Source organism: Tauraco erythrolophus, chromosome 10 (assembly GCF_009769465.1).
Source record: "Tauraco erythrolophus isolate bTauEry1 chromosome 10, bTauEry1.pri, whole genome shotgun sequence".
Classification (NCBI taxonomy): domain Eukaryota; kingdom Metazoa; phylum Chordata; class Aves; order Musophagiformes; family Musophagidae; genus Tauraco; species Tauraco erythrolophus.
In genome coordinates, this window is record NC_141474.1 from 4,698,155 (window position 1) to 4,721,378 (window position 23,224).

The following is a 23,224-nucleotide window of genomic DNA, read 5'->3' on the forward strand; positions in this document are numbered from 1 at the left end:
AACCCCCAGCGATTTACTCCTTGCAAGTTGTGCATCTGGATCACACCCTGTGTGCCAGGCAATTCAAGAAGGGGAAAACGCTGCTTGAGGACCTGGACATCTGACGTGGATTGGTGCCTCTCAGCATGCAGAGAGAGCATTCAAACGGACGTGAGAGGAGGTGAGGTCTGATGGGAACATCTTTGAAAGGCAGTGACTGTCGTCCCAGTGAAAAGAGCCAGCAATCAAGAGAGTTAAACTGGAAGCTGGGCTGAAACTGCAGATGTCCACAATAGGATCCAGAGTTGCTCCTCCTCACTCCCCTTCCAAAAATCTTGTTCCCCTTGGTTGATTCAAGGCTACTGCTCTCGGGGTGATTTTCCAGCACCGCTCGTTGCTCAGACTGCAGCAGCACACCCTTCTGCCGCAAACTGATGGGAAGATACCATGCAGAGCTCCATGCTGGGGTACCTGCCATGTCCCATCCCCTCTGCTGTCTGCTTCCACCTTACCTGCTGGAGCCTGAATTCACCAGAGCAGGAACCCCCCTGCCCCACTTACACAGTCTTTAGGGTAAACAGCTCCCTAATTTCTGAAGGGAGAGGGGGAATCCCTAAGAGCTACAAATATTAAAAAAAGATGAGAACGCTTCAAAAAGCTCTCAAATTTCCCATCCAGGAGTTTCCAGTGGAAATGTAACGGGGACAGACACCAGCTCCTGCCCCGGGTCTGGTGGTGGGGAGCAGGTGGAGTCCTCACCACTCCAGGCTATGTGACCCTGCACTCGTTTTGGGGGGGCCCCACGCAACACCTGCCACAGCTCAGAACAAGGGGCAATTTAATGCCTCCCCCCAAGGGTTTCTCTAACCCAGTGCTGTGGAGTGGAGGAGATGCTAACCCCACCTCCGCATACCTGCGGCATGCTATAAACTCCATAATGTGGTGCCTGGAGCCCTGCCCACTGGCATCATGGCAGGAGAGGGCAGGGGCAAGCAGCTGGAGCAGGCTGCGTGGTAAACAAGGTTGGGAGGTGAAGGCGGGGAGGGAGGTGGAAAACAACCCTCTTATTAAGGATGGAGCAATCGGCACCGGCTCAGGTAAAGCCTGTCAGCGCTGTCAAAACCAGTGTCAAATTCTGGGGGTAGTGGTGATGTGTCCTCTTCTGGGAGAGGGGTCCCCAGCTGGCCATGTGCCTCGCTGGGTTTTGGTGCCTCTATATACAACGTGCGGTGCCTCTATCGCTGCCGATGGGAGACTGAAAAGCGAGTGGGCTCCACTCCTGGACTCGTTTTCTTCCTTTCTTTTTCACCATTTTTTTGGCAAGTTGTTTGTGCCTGGGCTGTTTTAGCAGCACAGGATGGTATTGGGTCTGCTGCAGTATGACAGCCCCTCGGCGAGAGCGGGATTGACAGACCTGGCTGGAGTACAAAGAGGAGCCTCAGGAGTCGCTGGGCGCAGGCCAGCAGGATTTACTGGTGGAGGCTCCCTCCATCCAGCAAAGTCTGTAGCTGCTGGCAGTGGGACGAAGCAGCCCAGGGGCTGCGGGGCAGAGAGGAGCGGTTTAGGGGCATCATGAGAGGTGAGGAGGGCAAGGAAAAAAGTGGTCAGTGCCCCTAAATTGGTGTGAACACCCCTGGCAAGTGGAAGGAAAGGTCCTGGTTCAGCGTGGGCTTGTCCCTTCAGCAAGACCTGCCCGTGGTGAATGGTGGGATGGCACTGGGGAAAACCCTAAGTGTAGGGTTTGGTTGTGGTCCAGGAGAGATGTCTCCAAGCTGCTCCTGCCTCTGTGGGATGCTTAGCATGGCTAAGGTAGGAGGCAGTTGGGGGGGGGGGGGGGGGGGGGGCTGCAGCCCAACCTGTGGTGTGTCTGTGTGTCCCCAGGAAGTTCCTGAAGGTCCAGTGCCTGGAGAGCGGGCAGTGGGAAGAAGGACGCTGCATCCCTGTGGTGTGCGAGCCACCTCCTCCTGTCTTCGAGGGCATGTACAACTGCACCCAGGGCTTCGAGCTGGACAGCCAGTGCGTCCTCAGCTGCGAGCCGCAGGGACAACAGGTGAGTGACTCAGGGACAGGCAGAGATCAGCCAAGCATCGGGCTTCAGAGCACCTGGAAACAGCAGCGATCTCAAGGCTTTTCTTGCTGGCTGCCAGCTGCAGCACAGAGTGAGCCACTGCCAAGGGATGCTCCTCGGTGACCCTTCCAGAAAGCGGTGGTCCTACGTGAGCCTGCTTGTCTTGAGTGAAAAGGCTTGGAAAGCACATGTAGAGGGTTTCCAGCGGGTTTTGGGAGCTGCTGCAAATGCCTTTGCCTGGGATGCTGGGTGACCTGGCAGCAGCAGGTGTACTAACCAAGGGGCGTGCCTGGGTCTTCCACCCAGGTTTCACATCTGACCTGCTGGAAGGGTCTTGTCAAAAGAAGCGCAGTCCGTTTCCTCCAGTGGGATCCAGCAGCACCGGGAAAACAATTTGCTTTCTGGTCAGTAGTGCAAAGCACACGCAGGCTGGACCAGATGGCTGCAACCCAGCTGTCCCGGAGAACTTCCCTCTGGACTTCACTGGCTGGAGGGGGGTCCTTGCATTTTGCTTCCCACCCCTCCGGATCTGGGCAGTGGTCAGGCAGAGTGAGCCCTGCCGCTGCCGGTAGTAACACCACCTCCTCTTCTGCTTTGCAGGTTCCCATCGTCTGCACCAAGGAGGGCTCATGGACAGAGGAGTTCAAACTGTGTGAGAGCTTACGGGGCACCTGCCCGCCGCCCCCGGAGCTGAATTTCGTGGAGTACAAGTGTGAGCAGGGGCATGGCATAGGTGAGGCCAGGTGAAAGCTAAACAGAAAACCAAGCCTTATGTTGACTCAGCCCTCCCAGAGAGCTGAAGGTCACAGTGATTCTTCTTCTTGTGCTGATCCCCGCTAAATCTATGAAAAAACTTCTGTTTTCTCTTCCATCCTCTTTCTAAACACAGAGCCAGAGGTGGCTTTAGCCTTGTGCATGCCCTGGTTGTACCCATGAACAAGGCTCAAAGCTAAAGCTGGCTTCAGTGTAAGCATCTCCCTTTTCAGAAGGAGCAGGGACTTGTCTCTAGGGCAAACCCAGCCCTTCACAATCATTTTCCTAATCTCTAGCCCTCCATGCCCCTCTGAGGTCACTACTGCTGACGTTGGCAGGGTTAACATGGCAGGTCCTAGGTAAAAACCGCAGTGACAATTGTGTGTAACAGAGCACTCTCACCAGATGAGGGACCACATCATCCATTTCTTTCTGAAGCACTTTGGTTGCTTTGTGCTTTCAGGAAAAGCTGTGACTCGGTCACAGTCGTTGTGTCTCGTCTGGCATCCCACTGGACAGGACGCTCGAGTCGAGCCTGTATCGCTCTGAAGCAAACACACCAGTCATCCGGGCCTGATGAAAACAGGCTGAGATGAGTCTAAGGGCAGGGCCTGCTAAAGTTAAGCTTTGGACAGACCTGATGTGAGATTGGGGTTAGGGCTGGGATCCACCTGGTTTTCTAAGGTGATTTTTGCAGCTTTTTTTTCTTCCTGCGTCATAGGAAGGCAGTGGGAATTCGATGTGGTAGAAAAACCTTAAAAGATGCTTCCTAACATGTCAACAAACATCCCATAGCATCTTGGACAGAGTTATTTTGATGCTTGATCCCATGTCCTTCCATCAGGGCTTGAATCTCTCTCTTAGGACATATTCAATTTTCTTCTTGTCTGGGAGAAGGGAATTGACCACAACTCCTCTAGGCTCTTGCATAATTCAGGACTGGGGGAAGGAACTGTCCTCCCAAGTTGGGAGGAAAAGGAGTCTCCTCTATGTTCGCTTCTACCTGCAGTGAGGGTCTGGTGCCCTCCAGTAAAACATCATTGCCTGGTTCCTGATGAATCTCTCAAGGCGCTCTCTGCTCCCGCAGGTGCTGTGTGCATTCCTTCCTGTATTGTACCTCCCAGCGACCCTGTCATACTGCCCGAAAACGTAACTGCTGAGACCATGGATCACCGTCTGCAGCCCACCCGAGTCCAGGTAAATGGAGAAGGTGCATTCCTCTAGCAGGGGGTTCGCTGGCAGCAGAGAGGGGAGCAGCACCCTCCTGTCTGGTGGTTTTTAACCGAGATCTCTTTGCCTTGGGTGAAGAAGGATAAAACTTGGAAAGATAAGCAATATAAGCGAGCTGGGGACTGGCTGGCCCTCTCCAAGGAGCTGCCCAGGCTGCATGCCCTTGGAGGTACCAGGTTTCCAGTGCTGAGGTCCTCCTTCCCACTGCTTCTTCCTCTTCTTCCCTTCCCTGCAGACGCTACTGTGCAGCCTCCTGCTCTCCCCTTCCAAAGTTTCAGCCTAAGTTACCAGCTCCCCAGCCAACTTTCAAGGGCTTGCAGAATACCACAACCAACCAAGTTAAACGCAGGAATCCCGCTGTTGTTTTTTTTCAGGACACGCCGCGTGCCTAAACCCATTAAGCTGCCATTATTGTCATGCCAGCGGGCTGTGGGCGAGCAAAAGCCGCCCCCGGCATGGCGTGAGCCCGGGTCCCTGGTTACCTGGCAGCAGAAATGCAACCCCAGGCAGCATCTCTGAGCTGTCTCCAGCTGCCAGGACCCGCTGGCTGGCCCGGCCGGTTGCCTCTGCTGCTGCTGGAAGAGAGGGGAGCCTTTCCTTCCCCTTCTCTTACTCATTTTGTAGGCAAAACAGCTCAAATAGCTCAAATAGTTTGGATCCTCACGGTACGACTTTCCCAAAAAGCAGCTCCACCGCGGTAATATTTCTTAAAATAAAAACGAGATGCATGAGGAAGGAGGTGGAACAAAGAAAAGCAAACAACCTTCCCAGGAGCCAGCGTTCCCATCCAAAGTCTTTCCCCCTCCTCCTGGGAACCCGCAGGAGGCCCAGCGCCGTGTCTGCGGATACTACTGTACGTTGCCTTGAATCGGACCCGCGACGGATCGCTGCCAGGGGGGTGAGGATGCCGGGGGCATGTGGGATGGTTAAGCACGAGCCTTGGAAGGAGTCCTCGCCTTTGAGGGATTGGGTGGCTTGGCCCGTCGAGGTGGTGGCGTTCGGCTTCCCTTTCGGCCGCCGCTGCGGGCTCTCGTGTGAGGGAGGCATTTTGCAGAGAGGAGGAGGAGGGAGGGGAGGCGTTATTTTAAGAAGCAGCGCTCCCCCTTGCCAGGAGCTCTCTCCCTGGCCTGTCTTGTTTTCCTCTGTGCCTCTGCTCCCCGCTTTGCTCCTGCAACAGCTTGCCATTCCCAGGAGCTGCCGTGCTCCCGAGGCAATGGAGAGGATGGGGTGAACCACACAGGGAGCTGCAGAGGCCACTCGATGAGGGCACAGTCCTGTTTTACTTTTGGCTCTGATTCACTGCATCCCACAGATGAGCAGGTTTATCCCTCTGCCCTTATTTCCCAGCCTGGAATATGAATGTACTAACATGAGTATGCTAAAGTGCTGTTCAAGTTGCACAACAACCACGTATGAAACACCTCAGTAGGGTGTAAACATCTTCTGGGCTGAACGGGTAGGTTAGCTCAGCCCACATCCCCAGCCTCTGCCCCGTCTGACGGCGGCTCCATCCAGGTCTGCCCCCCCTGCACTGGCTGAGGATGACCAGGACCTCATTCTGCCCCAACATGGTCTTGACTGAACATGCAGCAGAAGAGCCTGCAGCAGATCTGCTCTGGCAGAGCTGCCCCATCCCCAGCTGCTGTGCTGCCTGGGAACACTGGAGCTGGTCTGGCTGCTGCTGCACGTTTCAAATGGAAGGGTAGGAGAAGACATACAGGCCCCTCTGCACGACTCCCATGCTGTGAAGGGCATCCTAGGACACTTCCATGGGCCAACCGTTATTTTATGGAGCCTCAGATTTCCAAGCCTGCCTGAGCTTTACAAGGAGGAAATTGCATGTGCGGTGGGGCTTTTCTTCCCCCTGTGTAATAACGAGTGCTCCCCACAAAGCCCTGCTGAATGAGCGGGACAACATGTCCCAGCACAAGGAAACCGAGCCCTTTGCATCTTGCTCGTGTGCCCAGTTGGCTGCAACGGCTGAGTTTGTACCTCGTAAATACCGGTGATAACCTCAGCCCTGCGAGCGAACGTGGGTCTGGGGTATCTGCTTCAGGCCAGGTCCAGGGAGAAGAATCCTCCTGTGAGCCGGTTCTTGGTGCCTGAGCAGGGGTCAATGAGCAGATTGATGCAGGTTCTGAGTGATGAGCCCCTCCAACCTGTATGAGCGAGAAGCTGGTGAATCCAGCGTTGTGCAGAGGGGTTATGGCAGGCTCAGCCTGTTGTGGCCCCGGGTGGCTTACTCCCAGCAGCAGCTTGTGGCCAAGTCAGCACTGCTAGCCAAACTCACTTCTCTGGTGGTCCCTGCACTCCCCCTTTGTTCTCTATATATCTACACACATACATGTTTATCTGGCCTCTGCCTTGAGCAATGTAACTCGTTTTGTGAGTGAACCAGGTGCAGCTACCTTGGGTTTGGTGGGCTTCAAAGGGTTTCCTGCTGGGTGCACGGAAGGTCCTGGGGGTGCCACTGCTGTTCTGTGCCACCACGAGCAATGCAGTGTTGTGGGAGACCCTGTACCTTCAGAGAGCGTTGGTGGCTGTTGCCCACTCTCTGCCACCTCGCCTAACAGCTCTTCTCTCCTTCCCTCCTCAGCACATCGTGTGCACAGGCAGGCTGCGGTGGTATCCGGACCCCTCCGTCATTCACTGCATCCAGTCGTGCGAGGTAAGCTCCCGCCTTGCCCCCAGCACGAGCTGCCTGCTCCTTGCAGGAAAGCTCCTGGTAATGAAGACCAATTCTTAGCACAAAGCTAGATGGCTTGGACTTCATGTTTGCTCTAAGCCAGACCTGGGCTTGCTGGTTGAGCGGAGAGGCCTTGGATGGTATGGACCCTGGGTATGGTCCCCTGGAGCCAGAGCGATGCTGGGGACCGAGAGCTGTAGAACAACTCGTTTCCTTCCTTGCTAGCTTCTTCTTGGCCAGCCTAGGAAGAATGTTCTAGCAAAAGGATTTCACTGGCAAGGGGTATCCCCCAAAAAGCCCGTGCTGACTCCAAGGCTGAATATTTTCTTAACCAGAACTGCAGTTCTAGAGTAACGTGGATCCAGAAAAGCCCTGCGTGACTCACGCGTCCAACCAAAACAACTAGGATTTCCAGCCTCGTACATGCAAAACAAACCGCTCCTGAAGAATCTGCAGACAAAGAATTCCTTGCAGAAATCTGTTAGCTGCTCATTTCACTTTGAATGATGACCAGGCAGGAGAAAAATCAGAGGCAGTCTGGAGTCAGTTCGCAAAGGAAATTAAAAATGGGCAACCTTTGTCAAGCACTAGTTGTTATTATGATCAAGGATAAAAGGAAAAGGGGAGGTATTTTGGAATGTCGTACGCTGAAAACTTAGGATTTTTACCAGAAAGGAAAATGTAAATGAAGGTCATGCACCAAAAATAGCTTTGGGTTTTGCTGATTATTTTTTGTGTATGCTCGTTTCAATGCAAATGATCTCTTTTGCTCACCAATTCTGCCTAACTCAGCTCTTTGTCAACTGAAGCGTGGGAGAAAGGGCAACTTTGCAGGGGACACATCCCTAGGAAGAAAATTTTATGGTCAACAGAAGGTGCAGTGGTTATTTCCTGAACTCGATGGCTGCGTTACATGTGTCTACTGTGAGGCACAGGCTGCAAGTGCAGGGGAACGAAGCACTGTGAGCTGGAGAAGTGTTTGATGGTTGAGTACCAGAACTTAGCGATGGTACTTCCAGCGTTTTGGGAGCTCCAAGTCTTTCTAAACCATATCTTTTAGCCCAGCTCTGTGGCTGAGCTTATGTGGAAGTCGAGTCCAGATAGTTGTGGTGATCCTATCTGTGGTTCTCCTGCTAGCAAGGGAGAACCACTCCTTATGCTCTCTGGGAGCTGGTCCTTCCAAAAAAGAAACAGATGGGGGTGTGAACATGCTGCTTCTTTTACTTTTAGAAAGCAGTCCAAGGCAGCAGTCTTAGCATACAGGACGTTAAGCAAGCCGAAATCTTGCAGTGTCCTACCAGAAGATGGGGAGTCCATGCTCTTCTTCACCCTTGTAGGCTTTTTAATGCCTTTTCTGCTTTCAATTAATCTTTCATCAGGAACAGCCAAGCAGTACATACTCTTCCAGCTGAGGTCTCACCAAAGCCCTGTACAAAGATTCCTTGTGCTGGAAATGTCTCTTTTGATAGGACCCAGGACTATATCTGTTGTTTCTGCAGTTGCATCAGTCTGGCAACTCAGAGATATCCTGAGGTCAGCAAGTACACTCAGATCTTTCTCTACCTCCTTTGTTTCCAACTGATGAGCTCCAAGCTCACAGCAGATGTTTTACCATCAGTACAAGAGCTTGCCCTTCAGTTTTATACAAGTGAATGTCATCCTGTTTCTCTCTCTAGTCCTTCAGGTCATCTAACTATTTTGTCAGACATCCTGATCCTCCTCTGTGGAACAATGCCTTCTTCCTCATTAGCAATTTCATCAGCGCAGGCCTATTTTTAAGGTCACAGTCACTCACTGTAATACAAATGAAGACTCATCTTCAGATAAGTTTCTTTCACCCCGATGCTCTCCTTTTTGATACAGCTCACAGCCGCCTCCTTCCTCTTCTCCTCCTCCTCATTTCTCACACGTGCATCTTTGATTATTCTTTTCATGGGGTTTTCTTCTACAATGCTGCAGGTTATCAAGGTTGGACTGATAAGCCAAGTCTTGCTAGACAGCACTGTCTTTAAATGTGTGTTTTATAATAGTTATTGTCTTGCCATAAAGAACAACTCTTACCAAGATTATCTCATTCAAAGTTTTGCTCTGGGCTCTGCGGCCCAGTGCTGGAAATCATAGAACAGTTTAGGTTGAAAGGGACCTTAAAGACCGTCTAGTTCCAACCCCCCTGCCATGGGCAGGGGCACCTTCCACTAGACCAGCTTGCTCAAAGCCTCATCCAGCTTGGCCTTGAACACTTCCAGGGATGGGGCAGCCACAGCTTCTCTGGGCAACCTGTTCCAGTGCCTCACCACCCTCAGAGGGAAGAATTTTTTCTTTAGATCTAATCTAAATATCCCCTTTTTCAGTTTAAAGCCATTGCCCCTTGTCCTATCACTAGATGCCCTTGCAAAAAGTTCCTCTCCAGCTTTCTTGTAGGCCCCCTTTAGAGAAAGAAGGGAGATGTTACCAGTCCCCTCATTTGACCACAGTCCCCTTATTTAACCACAGAAAATGCTCTGAATGTTGTTTCCACCTCATCTGTGCTTGCTTCCACCCTCATTCCTATACCTCTCCTGCCTCCATCCTTGTGACCAAAAGCAGTGCGGTTCTCAGAGACCATTTCCCTTGGGACTCAATCTCTTGCGGGATGCAGGGACATCAGACAGCAAGAGTCAGGCAGGGATGGGATATAACCTCTAATCTGTCCTTGCTGCATGACACTCCACCACCACATCTCCTCGTCTTGTTCTCCCCTTCATTTACCTGCGTGAGAAATGTTTTTCCCCTGCAGAACATAGCCCCTGATGGGTCTGACGTGGTTCAGCTTGACTTGCCATGGCCGTGGGACATCTTAGTCCCAGGTTCTTCCTCATTTCACAATAATTCCTCACTGGGAGCACCTCCTTTAGGAGACCAGCCTCTGTTCTCCACTGGGCAACAGAACATTTTTCCAGAGGAGTGTCCAGGTCACCTCAGGTCCAAGTCACCCATCAGAAATGTTGTTGTCTCTCCGTTGGCTGCTGAGCATGTGTTGGTTGAAAAAGCTTTCTCATCTGGACACCTCAGAGAGGGGAACAACCCTATGTGAGAGAAATCCAGGCCACCCAGCTGCTTGTACCTTCTCTCCCTGGTGGAGTCACTTCAGGCTGGGGCACGGCAGCAGTAGGCAAGCCTCAACCTCTTCAGCCCCAGCTGGAGCCCTGCCTCACATTGGAAAGTTCAGGTCACCATGCAATGGCATTAGAGGGGTTCTCACTCTATCGTATGCTGGCAGTGGATCAGCCTGCTTGCTCATCCCTCTCGTTCCTCTCTCCGCTTCCCTTCTCTTTCCATTAATCTGGTTGTCCATCTGCCTCCTGATCTCCTGCTATGCCTTGCCAAGTTCCCTATCCCTGGGAGTGGGGAGGCATGTAGTTCAGTAGGCGATGGAGGGAGGGAGGGATGCAAACCCTTCCAGGAGCCCGTCAGGAATACGAGTTAGTGCTGAGCACGCTTCGCCTCTCGAGGGCCAGCGGAACATCTCATCCCCTGCCATCAGTAGAAAAACAGATGGCAGCACACAGCACTAGGAGGGGAAGAGGGAGAGGAGGGGGCTTGATGCTGGGTGGAGAGGGGAGTGGAGGAGGAAGGAAACCCCCTCTTCCCTGCCGTGGTTTGGGAGGAGGCGGCGGTCATGGTCTGGTGGTGTGTTTGACTGCTGGGAGGGAGGTGTTTGTAGCATCTGGGGCAGGTTCTCCTAAGCCATCACCAGGCAACCACCTCTCAGCTATCCTCCTGTGCTCAAGAGTGAGTGAGGCTGTGGACTTTGGAGGAAGAGGCAGCATGTACAGTGATCCAGGTTGCTCCCTTGGACTATTTCTGCCGTGGTGCAAAATAGTCCATGCACGAGCGTGGCTGCTATAGAGCATTTCCTAGTCTGTGCAACTCACCAGCTTTGCACTCCTCTGTTTCCCACCTCTCTTGCATGCAGGAAGCAAAGGGTTAATTGCAAGGGGTTTAAGGCAGAGCTTCATATTTGTATGGTTGGAGCTGGACAGGAGCTACTTACAGCTGTGGTCTACCTCGTAGGACAGCGATTCCTTCCTAATGTGACTCGGTGCCTTCTCTGGTTGAGGTTGGCTTTGCTCCTGGGGGAACGTGCAGAGACTTCGGCAGGAGGTCTCTGCCTCACCCCCTGGGTGAAGAGAGGCCATATCAGAAAGCTGTCATGACCATGAGCTGCTGGGAATTTCTCCGGTCTTCCCCACACGAGGATGAGGTCTTGCTGCCCTCGCGCGTACTGCTGGTCGTGTTATCACGATCGTAAAACGCTAATCCGTTCCCTGTTTTGTGGTTTTCCTGAGGTTTTACAATGGAAATGATGAGATAGGGATCGAAGCGTGTTTGTGGTTGCAATTTGTTCTCAAGTCTCTCGATCCAACAGGTAGTCAAGGACCCCAATGGGTCCTTGGCTCTTCCCACCAGCATACACAAAACCCTTGCTCGGCACGTCGGTGGCTTATGTCCAGTGCTTGTCAGCCAGAATTAACCCCTTTGAAGGCATATGCAACAGGGACAGTGGGAAGTCTCAACTAAAATCAGGGTCCCGCTGTGCTTTAATGTGATGGGAGACAGGGTGTGACTTGCTCCCTGGGGTCCAGCTGCAGGCAGCTGGCTCTGCTCCTCACCATCGGTGGAGCTGGGCCCCCTCGATTGTCTCTTCTCCCAGACCCAGGGAGCCGGGCAGACTCTGATTTTGTAGCATGGCAAAGCTCAGCACAGGAACCAGGCAGAAGAACGATGCTGGTGGGATGCTCCGCGCTGGGAAAGAGATCCTTTTCTGTTTTCCTGAGGCTGAAGACAACGAGGACTACAGGCACCCCAGCTTCTCCAAGGAGACTCTCTAGAGCAACTAGGCATCTCAGCATAGCCAGAACTTAAAGTCACCCTCTTGCAATGCTCACATCATCACTACCTCATCTCCTGTCCCTGTGGGAGTGTTTCATGACACCCTTATCCAGTCCGCACTCTTCCAATGTCTGCCCTCTGGCTTTGAAAACGTGGAGAGGATCCTACAGGATGAGACCACTGTTCTTGTAAGCAGGTAAGAGGCAGACGATGTGACTGCTGTTCCTTCAGGAGTCTTACCAAAGCCAAAGCCTGTGAGCCCATGTTGTGACCCAGGTGACCAACCAGGACTCAATGAGTTGTCCTAGAGTCTGATACATTCAAATTTTGGGTAGTACATGACACATTGGCCTCCACATCTCAAGAGGATGCAGAGGAGTTGGAAAAAGCAATCAAAATGACTAAGGGGATGCCACAGCTGCCCTTCAAGGGGATTCTAAAACAACTGGGACTCTCTAGTTTGGAGAGCGGAAGACTGCTGAAGGTTCGACAAATCACAGAGATGCTGGGTAAGATGGACGCAAGGAGCACAGACTGCAGGTAGTGGTCAGTTCTGGGTCAGACCCGGCCCCTGGCTGGCGAAGGCAAAGCACTTCGTGCAGGAGATGGGGAAGGCAAGATGGGCAGCTCTCTGCATACCCACTGGGTACGCTTTCATGCTGCTCTTGACATGAACAGCATGAGCTGCTTAGCGTTGGATATAGCCTTCCAGGGGTTGAGCCCAAGCAGATTTATTCTTCCACAAATCTCAGTTGATGCATGCTTTTTCTACTCTATGAGAAGATGCCTGTCCCCTGCACGCATGTGGAGTGTGAGTATAGAAACCTCATTTTCTTAAGAGACGAAGCAAACAGAGAGAAACCAAAAGATCAGGCACCAGCATGGTGCAAGGACAAGGGGACAGGCACAGCTCTCCTGCCTGCAGGGACAGGCTTACAGAGCCCCGAAAGACGGGGGCCTTTCGGCACAGGTAGGACCACAGCCTCCAGGCACCACACCAGTGGTGGTGGAGACCCAAAGAGGTGGAAGCAGCCTCAGTTCCCCCAAGCCGTGCTGTGCAGGCTGGCCTGTGCTTGGGATGCCCTGACCCATGGCTGCTTCTCTGTCCTCTCCAGCTCAGGTGCCACCTCTCCACCCTTGTCCACGTCCCGCTTTCCCTTCTCCCTGTGCTCACAGTCGTGCAGCTGGTGACATGGGCAGAGGGAGTGGAAAGCCACTGAAAGCACCCGCTGAAACAAAAATCAATGAGTCGCTTCTGATAATAAACAAACATCCCCAAGCGTATCCCAGCCAACTGCTCTTCCAACATGAACATTCATTCCCCTTCTGCTCCTTCATCCCTCGTACGTTGTTTTTCTTTCTGTTTAAGATCTGTAACGAGAACTTGGCAGAAACCAGATACAAGTGGGTCAGGAGGCCCTTGTGGTTTTCAGGGCTTGTTTTCCATAACCCGTTCTATCCTGCAACGTGTTTTGCACAAATGGCTCGGCAGGAGATCTAATCCACGGCAGCAGGCGAGCTGCTGAGGGCAGGATCGCGAGCTGGTGCTGGTGGCACGGGAAGTCCTGGCTTCTCTTGTGTGTGCAGCAGCAGCCCTGGGAACGGTGAGCGCTGGGGACCCATCTCTGCGAGCCACCACACTTGCCAGGAGCACTACTGACACATGGCATCTTCCTGCGCTCCCCTTTGCTTGTTCTTTTCTGCTTCTGGTTTTCTTCTGTTCACACTGAGATCAGGGTGTGAAAATGATGAGGCGAAGGACCCTGTCGGGAATAGATTATGGACAGAGATGTTTTTATGGAAGTAAAGACTTGCTCTGATATGGTGTTCCTCTATACCAGCTTTCCATCCCTTTCTTCACTCTTGTGCCCGTGGACTGTGCAAAGCCCTTTCCAGATTGCTGTCTGCTGAGATGCGGGGTCCTTGAGGAGCACAGCACGGAGCAGGACAGGGAAGATGAAATGCATCCCCGTTCAGTAGCCGAAAGTGCCACATACTCAATTCTGCAGCAGAAGTGTATCCAAACCAAATCCTGGCCTGGAGCACAGCAGTGCTTTCAGACACCATGAAGGAAAGGACCTCCTCTCCCAGTATAGCCATCTACAGCAGCATTCAGGCTGGAGACTAAGCAGCAACCTTCTGCACTCTCCATCCCCCTTCAGACACTGATCCTGTCTAAACTCAATCCAGGCTGATTCAAACAGGGCCCAGATGTCTGCAGGAAACTTGTGTCCAAGGGGACCCCCTTTGTCCTGAAGAACAGCTAGAGCTGCATACCAAGCTGCTAGGCTGCTGCTTGCCTTGGGCATGGCAGTACAAGTGATGGCATGTAGGCTGAAACCAGACAGCAGGATGCCAACCTCCAGCCCGTCACCTCTTCCTTGAAGCATTCCTTCGAGTACGTGGAGTACTTTCTCAAGCAACAAGCCTCTGTTCCCATAGCAAGGCCTGGTGAGAAGGATGCTGGAGCTGGAGCAGATGTTCTTGATGAAGACCTGAGATGTGATGAAAGCGGTGCGCATGCTGAGCTGATGAATGAGTGGCTCAGGGACACCAGCAGGCTCAGAAACAATTGGCATTTCTCCATTTTTGCTTTTTGGCCATGTCTGAGTTGACAGGGCAGATCCACGATGTCTCCAAGCAAGCCACCGTGCAGGCATGTGGCTCCAGGGAACAGCCACCATGGTTCGCAAGGAGCAGAGGAACAGCTCAGGGGACAGAAACCAGGAGACACAAAAAGGGTGGATGAAGGTCTGTAGGAATTTGTTTCTTTTTTCTTCAGGCCGCTCAGGTGACTCTTTCCAAATTTCTAGAGCTCTCTTCCTCTGAGCGGTGCTGACCCTGCCTCCTGTGCTGCGATGGGCTAGGTAGGGCTCGCTCGCTGCTCAGGGCAGCGAGACGTCCCAAAAAGCTTCTTGAGCAGAAGCCAACCTTGTTTCCTCTCCGTCCCTCTCTGTGTTTTTTCGGAGCCGATTTCCTCCTTGCGTGCCGGAGAGCCTCAGGAGGGAGAGAGGGAAAGTGAATGTGCTTGGGGTGTCGGGGAGGGGAGAAAAAAAATTAATGAAAACAAAAGACACGCTGCAAACAGAGACAGGGCCAAGAAAAATATTTAATCCAAACAATGAACATTGTCGTTTCCTCCCACAGTCTGCATTCCCAGTCAACTTCCCTGGGCAAGCAGGGAGAGCCAAGAATGGCCGGGCTTTCTGCCTCACCAGCGTGCGTGTGTGTGCGAGGGAAGGGACGTGTCCTGGGGATGCTGTGCTGCAGCATCGCTTTAACTACCTCCTGCCACGTCTGTGGCTGAAGGGACTGACACAAGTCCCAGTTTTCTGTAGGGAAGCAGTGGTTTGGAGTGACGTCGGAGGGATGCAGACAAGGATGGGAGGGGGAATTTCCAGGGACCTAAGCTGGGGTGGTGGATGAATAGGGGCTTTAAGTGAGCCAGACTTTTACCAAGGCTTTAGGTACTTTTTGATACCTCCCAGAGCTTTCTGAAACATCTTGGCTAGTGGCTGAGGTGGGACAGAAGGAAAGGCGTCTGGCAGGGAGAAGCTGTCCTCTGCCTCGCCCTGGCCAAGGGCTGCTGCAGCCTCTCCGTGCTTTTCCTTCCCCACCACCCCTGCCTGCTCCCCTGACCACGTGCCGTGACTTTTGCCTGGGACATGGCTTCTCTTGCACACCTTAGACCCCTGAGGGTTTATCACCCAGCCCTGTCCCCGTCTCCCCGCCACGCTGTCTCCCTCCTGTCTCCTCCAACTGGTCTTTCTGTCACTAATGACTCATCTGGCGCAAGAGCAGAGTTAACGATGGTGAACTGATGCACAGCACGGCAGCTTTTCCAGGGCTGGTCCCTGCCTGTTTCACCTGCTCAAATGCTGGTTCCCCAGTTCCTCTGGGGCTGCTTTGACAGCTGAGAAGGACAAAGACACCTGCATTTCCTTGGCTGCAGGGTCACACGTGGCCGTCTCACCATGCGAAGGGTCCGAGGTCGATCCCAAAGGGAAGGACAAAAGGACAGCAAAATCTGAGCTGACTTAGAAGCAGCGTGAAAGCAAACTATGCACCCTCCTTGGGTGGGATCAGCACGGTTGCAAAGCCCAGGACCTGTGCAGTCTCCCAAAGAATGGAGGGAAATGTTTTGCTTATTAAAACTGGACTTGATGCCCTGAAACTGGGATCTGGGTTTTCTTTAGCTATGGGCAAATTGAAACCGCAAGCCCGTTCTGTCCCCGTGACAGCGCAGGAGAGCCTTTCAGCTCTTCTGTTATGCAATCGGCCAGGTGCAGGCGGATTTTAATTTTTTTTTTCTTTTTTTCCACCTTCCTCCGAAGCATCTGGAACGGGTCGTTGCCAAAAGCAAGGTACCAGGCCTTCAGGTCTGCTCGACCAGAGCAAAACCTGCATTCCTGGGAAATAACGCTCATCGAGCGCCCGTGACGCAGCACCAAAATATGTGCGACGCTGATGGCATCTGTGATTTATTCTTCGTGCTCCGTCTCTCCTTTGCTCTGTCGCGCCCTTTCACGCTCTTTCCCAGTGAATCAACCTACATATAAGGTGGATTTGAGGAAAAATGCCTGGACCCTGCCCACCTCCTCGGTGGCACTAGGGGGTCCCTGCCGGGCAGGACGTCAGCTCCAGGGAGGGGGCCAGCCAGCTCGGCCCTGGCCCTGGCGACTCTGCAGCGACGTGGAAAAACACTACATGGACACTGCTCCTTGCACAGCATCTCCCGGCAGCCTCAAGAGAAACGGCACCGCTGAGCTCTCCGAGATGCTTCTGCCCGGGATGCGGCGGGATCTAACCAGTCCTTTCTTATATCCCTCCTTTGCCTGCAGTATTTTCCTTCTTTTTTTTTTTCCCTTTCTTCAATTTTTTCTCTTTTCATTCATGCCTATTCTCAGCTTTGAGAGCATGTGGGGTTTTTTAGCCTATTTAAATCGCCAGGCACTTGATTCGCAGTTACTGTGTTGACGCCGGCAATGCAGGGCTCTGGCCCGGCGGTGTCAGATGCTTCACCTCCACCTGCTCATGCACGTCCCAGTGAAGCTCCTGTCTGAATAAACACAGAAGACGGATGGCACGAAGGGGGAGATTCACTGGCGCAGCCCGGCTCGCTCGCTCGGTGGCACGCTGCCTAACCCAGCAGCTCCTTATCTCTTAGCGCAGCGCGGCGCGATTGCAGCAATTACCTTATTCATTTTTTCCCCAGTTTATCTGAGCCATTTGAACCAGCCCTTTTGTCCCCCCCTCCCTGTGCTGGAGGATGCATATTCTGGTGAATGAAACCCAGCGGGCCGTTTCCCCGGCTCACGTCTCTTGCCTTCGCGTGGCATGGTTGGCCATTGATGTGCCTTCTTTTCCTGCCGACGTCTTAAAACATCGTTAGGTGTTTCTGCGAGTCACCAACGTGGAATGACAGAATGGTTTGGGTTGGAAGGGACCTTAAAGATCATCTAGTTCCAACCCCCCTGCCCTTCTCCCACCACTGGCATTGCTTTCTGTAGGGCTCAACAGAGTCTATAAGGGTTTTCCTCTCTCTCATCACCTGCTCTTAGTACGTTGCACGACCCATGTCCTCCCTTGCCATGGCTCTTGCAAGACCAAAACGAGATGGATGCAAGTACGAGGGTGTCCGTGCCCTCAACAGTGGCCCACCAGCACCTTCACTTTCCTCTTTCTGCTTGCAGAGATGAAACCAACTGGAAATCCTTGACCAGGCAACGCAACAGGGTTCACTGTGTTCTCCAGAGCGGTCCCCGAACCCTGTGCCTGGCTCTCTTGAGCCTCGAAGCCAATTAGTCATTTTTTATTTTTCCCTCATATGTTTTTCCAATGTAATTTGGAGCATGAGTTGTTAAGTTTCCCCAACAAGTGTTGCCATAGGAGCCTGTATTTGTTTAGGGTGGGGTACGGGCTCCGGCGGGTTGAGAGGAGGGGGCAATTATCCCTAATAGGTGTAGAGAGAAATCAAGAGCCTCTCCTTCCCCATCCTGTGTCTGTCCTCCCCCCACCTTGCACGCAAGATCTGGAAACCATTTCAGACCTGTGCAGCCGGGATGGGCACACCACCCCCCCTCCCCATAATTGTATGGAAACTACCGAAGCGGCGGCTGTTGTTTTGCCAGTGAGTCATGACATATGGAGCAAAGCTCAAGGAAAAACTCTGCCGCGTGGAAGACTGCAAAAGCAAATCACACCCAGAAGAGCTTCTTCCCTGCCAGCGGTCCTGGCTGGTCCTCTGCCTGCATCCTTGCACCAGCCAGCCCTAGCATCCCTGCCCTGGCCCTCCCAGAGCTCAAAGCTGCTCCGTGGCTCACGGACCTTCTTCCATCACCATCATTTAAGACCCACAAATGCTTTTTGATGGAAGAGGAGTGTTAACCCTATTGCTTTGGTGAAATTGCACCCTGGTCTCCTCTGGACGTGGTTTGTGACAGTAATAACGGGAGCCAAATCCCTTCTTGTTCTTGAGAGAGGTACCTAACTCAGCTGTGCCTCGATTTCCCTGCTGTATGAAGATGTCCTCTTTCTTCTTCTCTTCTGAGATCCTCCAGGAAAATGCAATCTTTCTGTGGCCACCTAGATTTTACCCGAGGACTGTGGTACTTATAGCACAGATTTGGTGGTTTGCCGTAATCCCTGCTGCTACTTCCTAAAGCGAAGTTAGCCTGCCTTGATCCCATTTCTGTTCCTTGCGAGTCACAATGACAAAAAGCCACGTCGATTCCCCACTTTTGGCATGACTTTTCGTGTGAATTACTGGTGTTATCACCAGTCCTGTGTGCTGGCTTCGGTGCAGCGGATGCAGGGCTGTCGTGGTGTGGTGTACAGTTTTCAGCTGGCTGTCGTTGAGTTTAGGGGTTCCACAGGCGAGTGTCCATCAAAGGCTGCGTCTGGGTATTTTTCTGAAGTCCAGTTGTCATTTATGGCCACCAGATCCAGTGAAACAGGTCAGCAGCTTCCGTGAGCGAAGGGGTGGCCGCGTTTCCACCAAGAAACCCTTTCTGATGACAGCAGTTCTCCTGGAGGCTGGCCATGGTTGCTGGGCCAGTAGCTCCCATTGCAGAGCCTGGAGTGGGAGAAGCATTTCGTTACTAATGGCTTGGTTAATGAATGGCTTCTCCGTTCTGTTGAGCTGTTGCTTGGCAGTGCTGGTGCGTGCCTGTGATAAATAAGCCTTGGCTGCAGAGCGTTCCGGGCAGCGCGCTGCAAGCGTTTCACGTGCACCTTGTTTGGTTGCACCCGTCGCGCGGCGTTGTGTCTCAGCCCTAATTGGCTGCTTCTCAGCCCCAGTTGCCTGTTTCTCTTCTCTGATCGGATGACTCATGTAAGTAAACAACAATAAAATGGGTTTCTGAATGGCTGCTTGTGCCATTTAGCATTTCTGGACAGAAAGCTCTTCTGCTGCGATAGCTTTCAGTTTCCACGTTAGAGCTGGAAGTAGAGAAGGCTGCTTAATGACCCAGCATTTATCTGAGCTGCACCCACTCCCCCACCACTCAACCATAGGATTTCATAGAATCATGGAATGGTTTGGGTTGGAAGGGACCTGCAAGATCATCTAGTTCCAGCCCCCCTGCCATGGGCAGGGACACCTTCCACTGGACCAAGTTGCTCAAAGCTTCATCCAACCTGGCCTTGAACACTTCCAGGGACAGGGCAGCCACAACTGCTCTGGGCAACCTGTTCCAGTGCCTCACCACCATTATTGTAAAAAGTTTTTTCTTTTAATCTAATCTAAACCTACACTCTCAGCATAAAGCCTTTGCCCCATGTCCTATCACTACACGCCCTTGTCCAAAGCCCCTCTCCAGCTTTCTTGTAGGCCTTTTACATGCTGGAAGGATTTTCCTTGCAGAGGGTGAAATTATGACCATGAAGAAGAGAAATGAGGAGGAAGATGGGCAAGACTGAAGCTGGCAGGTGGCCATGTTGCCAATAGTTCTGGTTAGCAGTAGGCTGGTGCCCTGTCCTCTTAATCCAGAGCTGGACTCTGCCTGCAGGGAGCTAGTGCTTGATGAAGATCGCTTCTGTTTGTCTCAGCTGACCACCACATAAGAAGCCTTGTAGTCCAACCTGGCAAGGTTTGATAGAGCCACATGCGGTGGACAGGATAGAGCCTCCAGTGGAGAGCCTAGAGGAAGCTGGGGACTTCTCTGGGCAACCTGTTCCAGTGCCTCACCACCCTCAGAGTGAAAATTTTCTTCCTTATATCTAATCTAAATCTCCCCTCTTTCAGTTTAAAGCCATTGCCCCTTGTCCTATCACTACATACCCTTGTAAAAAGCCCCTCTCCAGCTTTCCTGTAGGCCCCCTTTAAGTACTGGAAGGCTGCAATAAGATCACCCCGGAGCCTTCTCTTGATACCTTTTGGCTTTGAAGAGGAGGTTATGTATGATGGAAGTGGGCCTTGGACCTCACCAGAGGTGCACGGGGGCCTTGCTGAGGGCCTGGGATCTCTGCTTTTGGGGGAAACTGTTGATTTTTGAATAACCATTTCAGCAACGGCTCATTTCTCTGCCTAGCCCTTCCAAGCAGACGGCTGGTGCGACACCATCAACAACCGGGCGTACTGCCAGTATGATGGGGGTGACTGCTGCTCCTCCACGCTGTCCTCCAGGAAGGTAAGTGAGCGTCTTCTGCAGCGCTGGCCAGGATTTGGGATTAAGCAGTGACTTCCCGCCGCGTTCTTTGGCTTTGCTTGGCCGTGGAACCGAGCCCGCAATGCGATTCTCCCACGAACGGCGAACAAACCCATGATTTTAAACCAAAGCCAGCTGAAGCTGATAGACACCGTCCCGCTGATTACAGCGGGGTTTGGATCCGGGCCAGCGGGACTGAAACCTCAGCCCAGCTCCCGCTGAAGTTCCCGGGATTTCCTCTCCTTTTGGGAAGCAAGTCCCAAAGAAATGACTTCCATAGGATGTAGTGCTAGCCGTGGTGAGTCAGAAGTCACCTTGTTGTATAATTGAGCAATCTCAGGGGATTTTTTGGAATGATGGCCATCTCTCCCTCCCAGTTCTCCTGGGGAGGGAAGGAGGGAGGAACAGGGAAGTGGGAGCAACTTGGTGTTGGGGTTGCACAGACCCTTCTTTGTCTCCCCATCACAACCTCCCCTCCCACCTAACTTGCTATCCAGCACTCACAGCCCATCCTTCCTAAGCATATCCAACAGCAAAACAAACCATTGGGCATGAGATAATTTCTCACTGCAAAAATATGTGAATTTGGATCTTCTCATCCTTGTTGTGGAGCTTGAATCATTTTTCCTTTCATCACGCACACACAGAGAAAAGGAAAAATAAAATCCTGGGAAGATCCAGTTGAGATAGGAGAGAAAAGGCTTTACACTCAAGTGATGAGTGAAACGTCCACGGCGATATCATGACATCTTGAAGCACGGCATAGCTCTCAGAAGGTCTGAGGCATCTGGATCTCTGGCCAAAATAAAGGACGGGTTCCCAGTGGAAGGTGGGGGGATTCTATCCCACAGCTCTCAGAAGATCCAGCCCCAGCTCACATCCCCCACAGGTCCCAGCTCTCCTGCGGCACAAGCCTCCAGTGCTTTGCTGTTATGGCAGATGCAGGAATATGAGGTTCAAACATCAAACAGGCTCCAGCCTTTCACTGGCCCAGGCTGTGAAAAAATGAAATGTGCTTCCATAGTAAGAAAAACTGCTGGCTCTGAGCCTGGTTTGTATAAAAACTCTGGAGGAAACAATTTTCTCAGCTCCCATGGCCCCTGACCAGGCAACTGTCAACCAGGAGCCAGATGCTCTGCTGGTGCCCTCCCACCTTGCTCTGCTGCCACCAGCTAAGGTGACATGACCTTGCTTAGCCACATACAGTTGATGTAGAGGAAGCAACATGTGATGAGCCTCTCTACCTGCATGGGATGTCTCAAAGCAGCACAGCTTGTGGGTGACCCTAGACGAACCCACTGCCTGACCCACTGAAAACTGCTCCTGCTCACACGGCCTCCAGCCTGCCTGGATTCTCTTAACCCATAATGCACAGGAACTGTATGCAGCTACCCTGGCTTCTACATCAGGCAGTGTGGAGGCCAGCCTGTGTAGCTGGGTGCTTGGTTGCGTTCCTCCAAGAGGTGCAGAAGACAAGGCTGTGCTACCTTCATGCTTCGCTCAGCCTGGAAGAGCCAGGAGTAGTTCGAAGGGCAGGACCATGGGCTCAGACATGCACACGCAGGCTTGCTAACAGGAGTCAAAATAAAATGGAAATCTAGAGGTGCCCCACCACTGCCAGCCCTAGTCCAAATGTCTCACATCCACCAGAGGAGACCTCTCCCCAGGGTTTGACGTTTGGGGCATAAGACTCAAACTGACTCTGGGTTACAGAATTTGAAACGCCAACTAATGAAAAGGAAAACGCTAAGAATCATTAACTCATAGAATCATAGAATCATAGAATGGGTTGGGTTGGAAGGGTCCTCAAAGATCCAGAGACACCCCGTACCAGAGCCCCGTGGAGCTTGGCAGTCTCCACAAACCCAACCACATCAGGGCGCAGCCCTGAGCCTCTGTCTGTCTGTCCATACTGGGGTGGAGAGGGCTCGCAGGGGCATTGGGGTGCCAGTGGGCCAGGGAGCAGAGACTTACATCTCCCTTTTGTCCCCCCAGGTGATCCCGTTTGCTGCTGACTGTGACCAGGATGAATGCACGTGCCGCGACCCGGCAGCCGAGGAGAACCAGTAGCAGCACCGCCATGGGCTTCTCTCGGTCAGGCGAGCGCCGGAGGAGCGAAAGGGCAGCGACGGGGGCTGCCGGGGGACGGGGGGGCAGGAGGCGTATGGAAGACCCGGGCAGGGAGATGGCTTGAGGCCACCGAGCAGCCAGCGGGATGGCAGGTGTGTGGGGGTCCCGTTGCCATCGCTGCGCCCTTCCCTGCGGGCTCCCTCCCGAACCCACCTGGGACACGGGTGCCCAGCGCACACTAGAGGGGCTCAGCCAGGGGTCCGGTGCCGCCTCGGCCACGTGCTGGGCTGGGCTCCACGCTGAGAGCCCGGGCGCTGCCGTGGACGTTTGTCCTGGCCTGGTGTCTGGGCATCTGTCTTCGCTCTGGATTTTGTCACTATTCACCCCCCCTCCTCTGCTGTACAGGCTTCTTTTAGCAAGGTCGAGGTAGTTGTGATTTCTCTGCAAATATTTAAACTTAATTATATATATATATACATATATATATAATATATATAAAAATATATATTATATTTTCTTTGCTCTTGATGAAGCTGAGAAAGGATACCCTTTGTCACACACCCATGCTGCTGTGAAGTACGAAACCATTGGGAAAAGCGCAGGTCAGGATGGGAGGAGCTGGGAATTTCCCCTCCTTTGCTGAGAAGGAGCTGGAAGGAGAACAGAGGTAGAAGCCAAACACCCAGGCCATGCCAGGACAGAGCTCCTGGGGCAGGTGACGTGGAGGCTGCGACCTGAAGGTGCTCCCAGCATCTCGGAGGCACCAAGCTTTGCCCTTGGGATTTTCCGGCGCTTTGCCTTGCTCTGCATAGGGTGAGGATGTTGAGGTTGTGAAGAAACGCTGCTGTGCTGTTGCGTCGCCCCAGCGAGCGCAGCGGATCCAGTGAGCGCTGCTGCCCCAAAGGACACCGCAGCCAC

The 23,224-nt window shown here is 52.8% G+C and overlaps 1 protein-coding gene across 1 annotated transcript in view; it reads left to right on the plus strand.

Moving 5' to 3' along the window:
* PAPPA2 (pappalysin 2) overlaps window positions 1–22,306 on the plus strand; it is an 88,252-nt gene extending 65,946 nt beyond the window's left edge. The window contains 6 exon segments of the mRNA XM_086617569.1: window positions 1,861–2,029; window positions 2,648–2,780; window positions 3,888–3,997; window positions 6,627–6,698; window positions 20,120–20,218; window positions 22,232–22,306. Of these exon segments, the coding sequence (XP_086473695.1) occupies window positions 1,861–2,029; window positions 2,648–2,780; window positions 3,888–3,997; window positions 6,627–6,698; window positions 20,120–20,218; window positions 22,232–22,306 (658 nt within the window).
* Window positions 22,307–23,224: the final 918 nt, after the last annotated feature.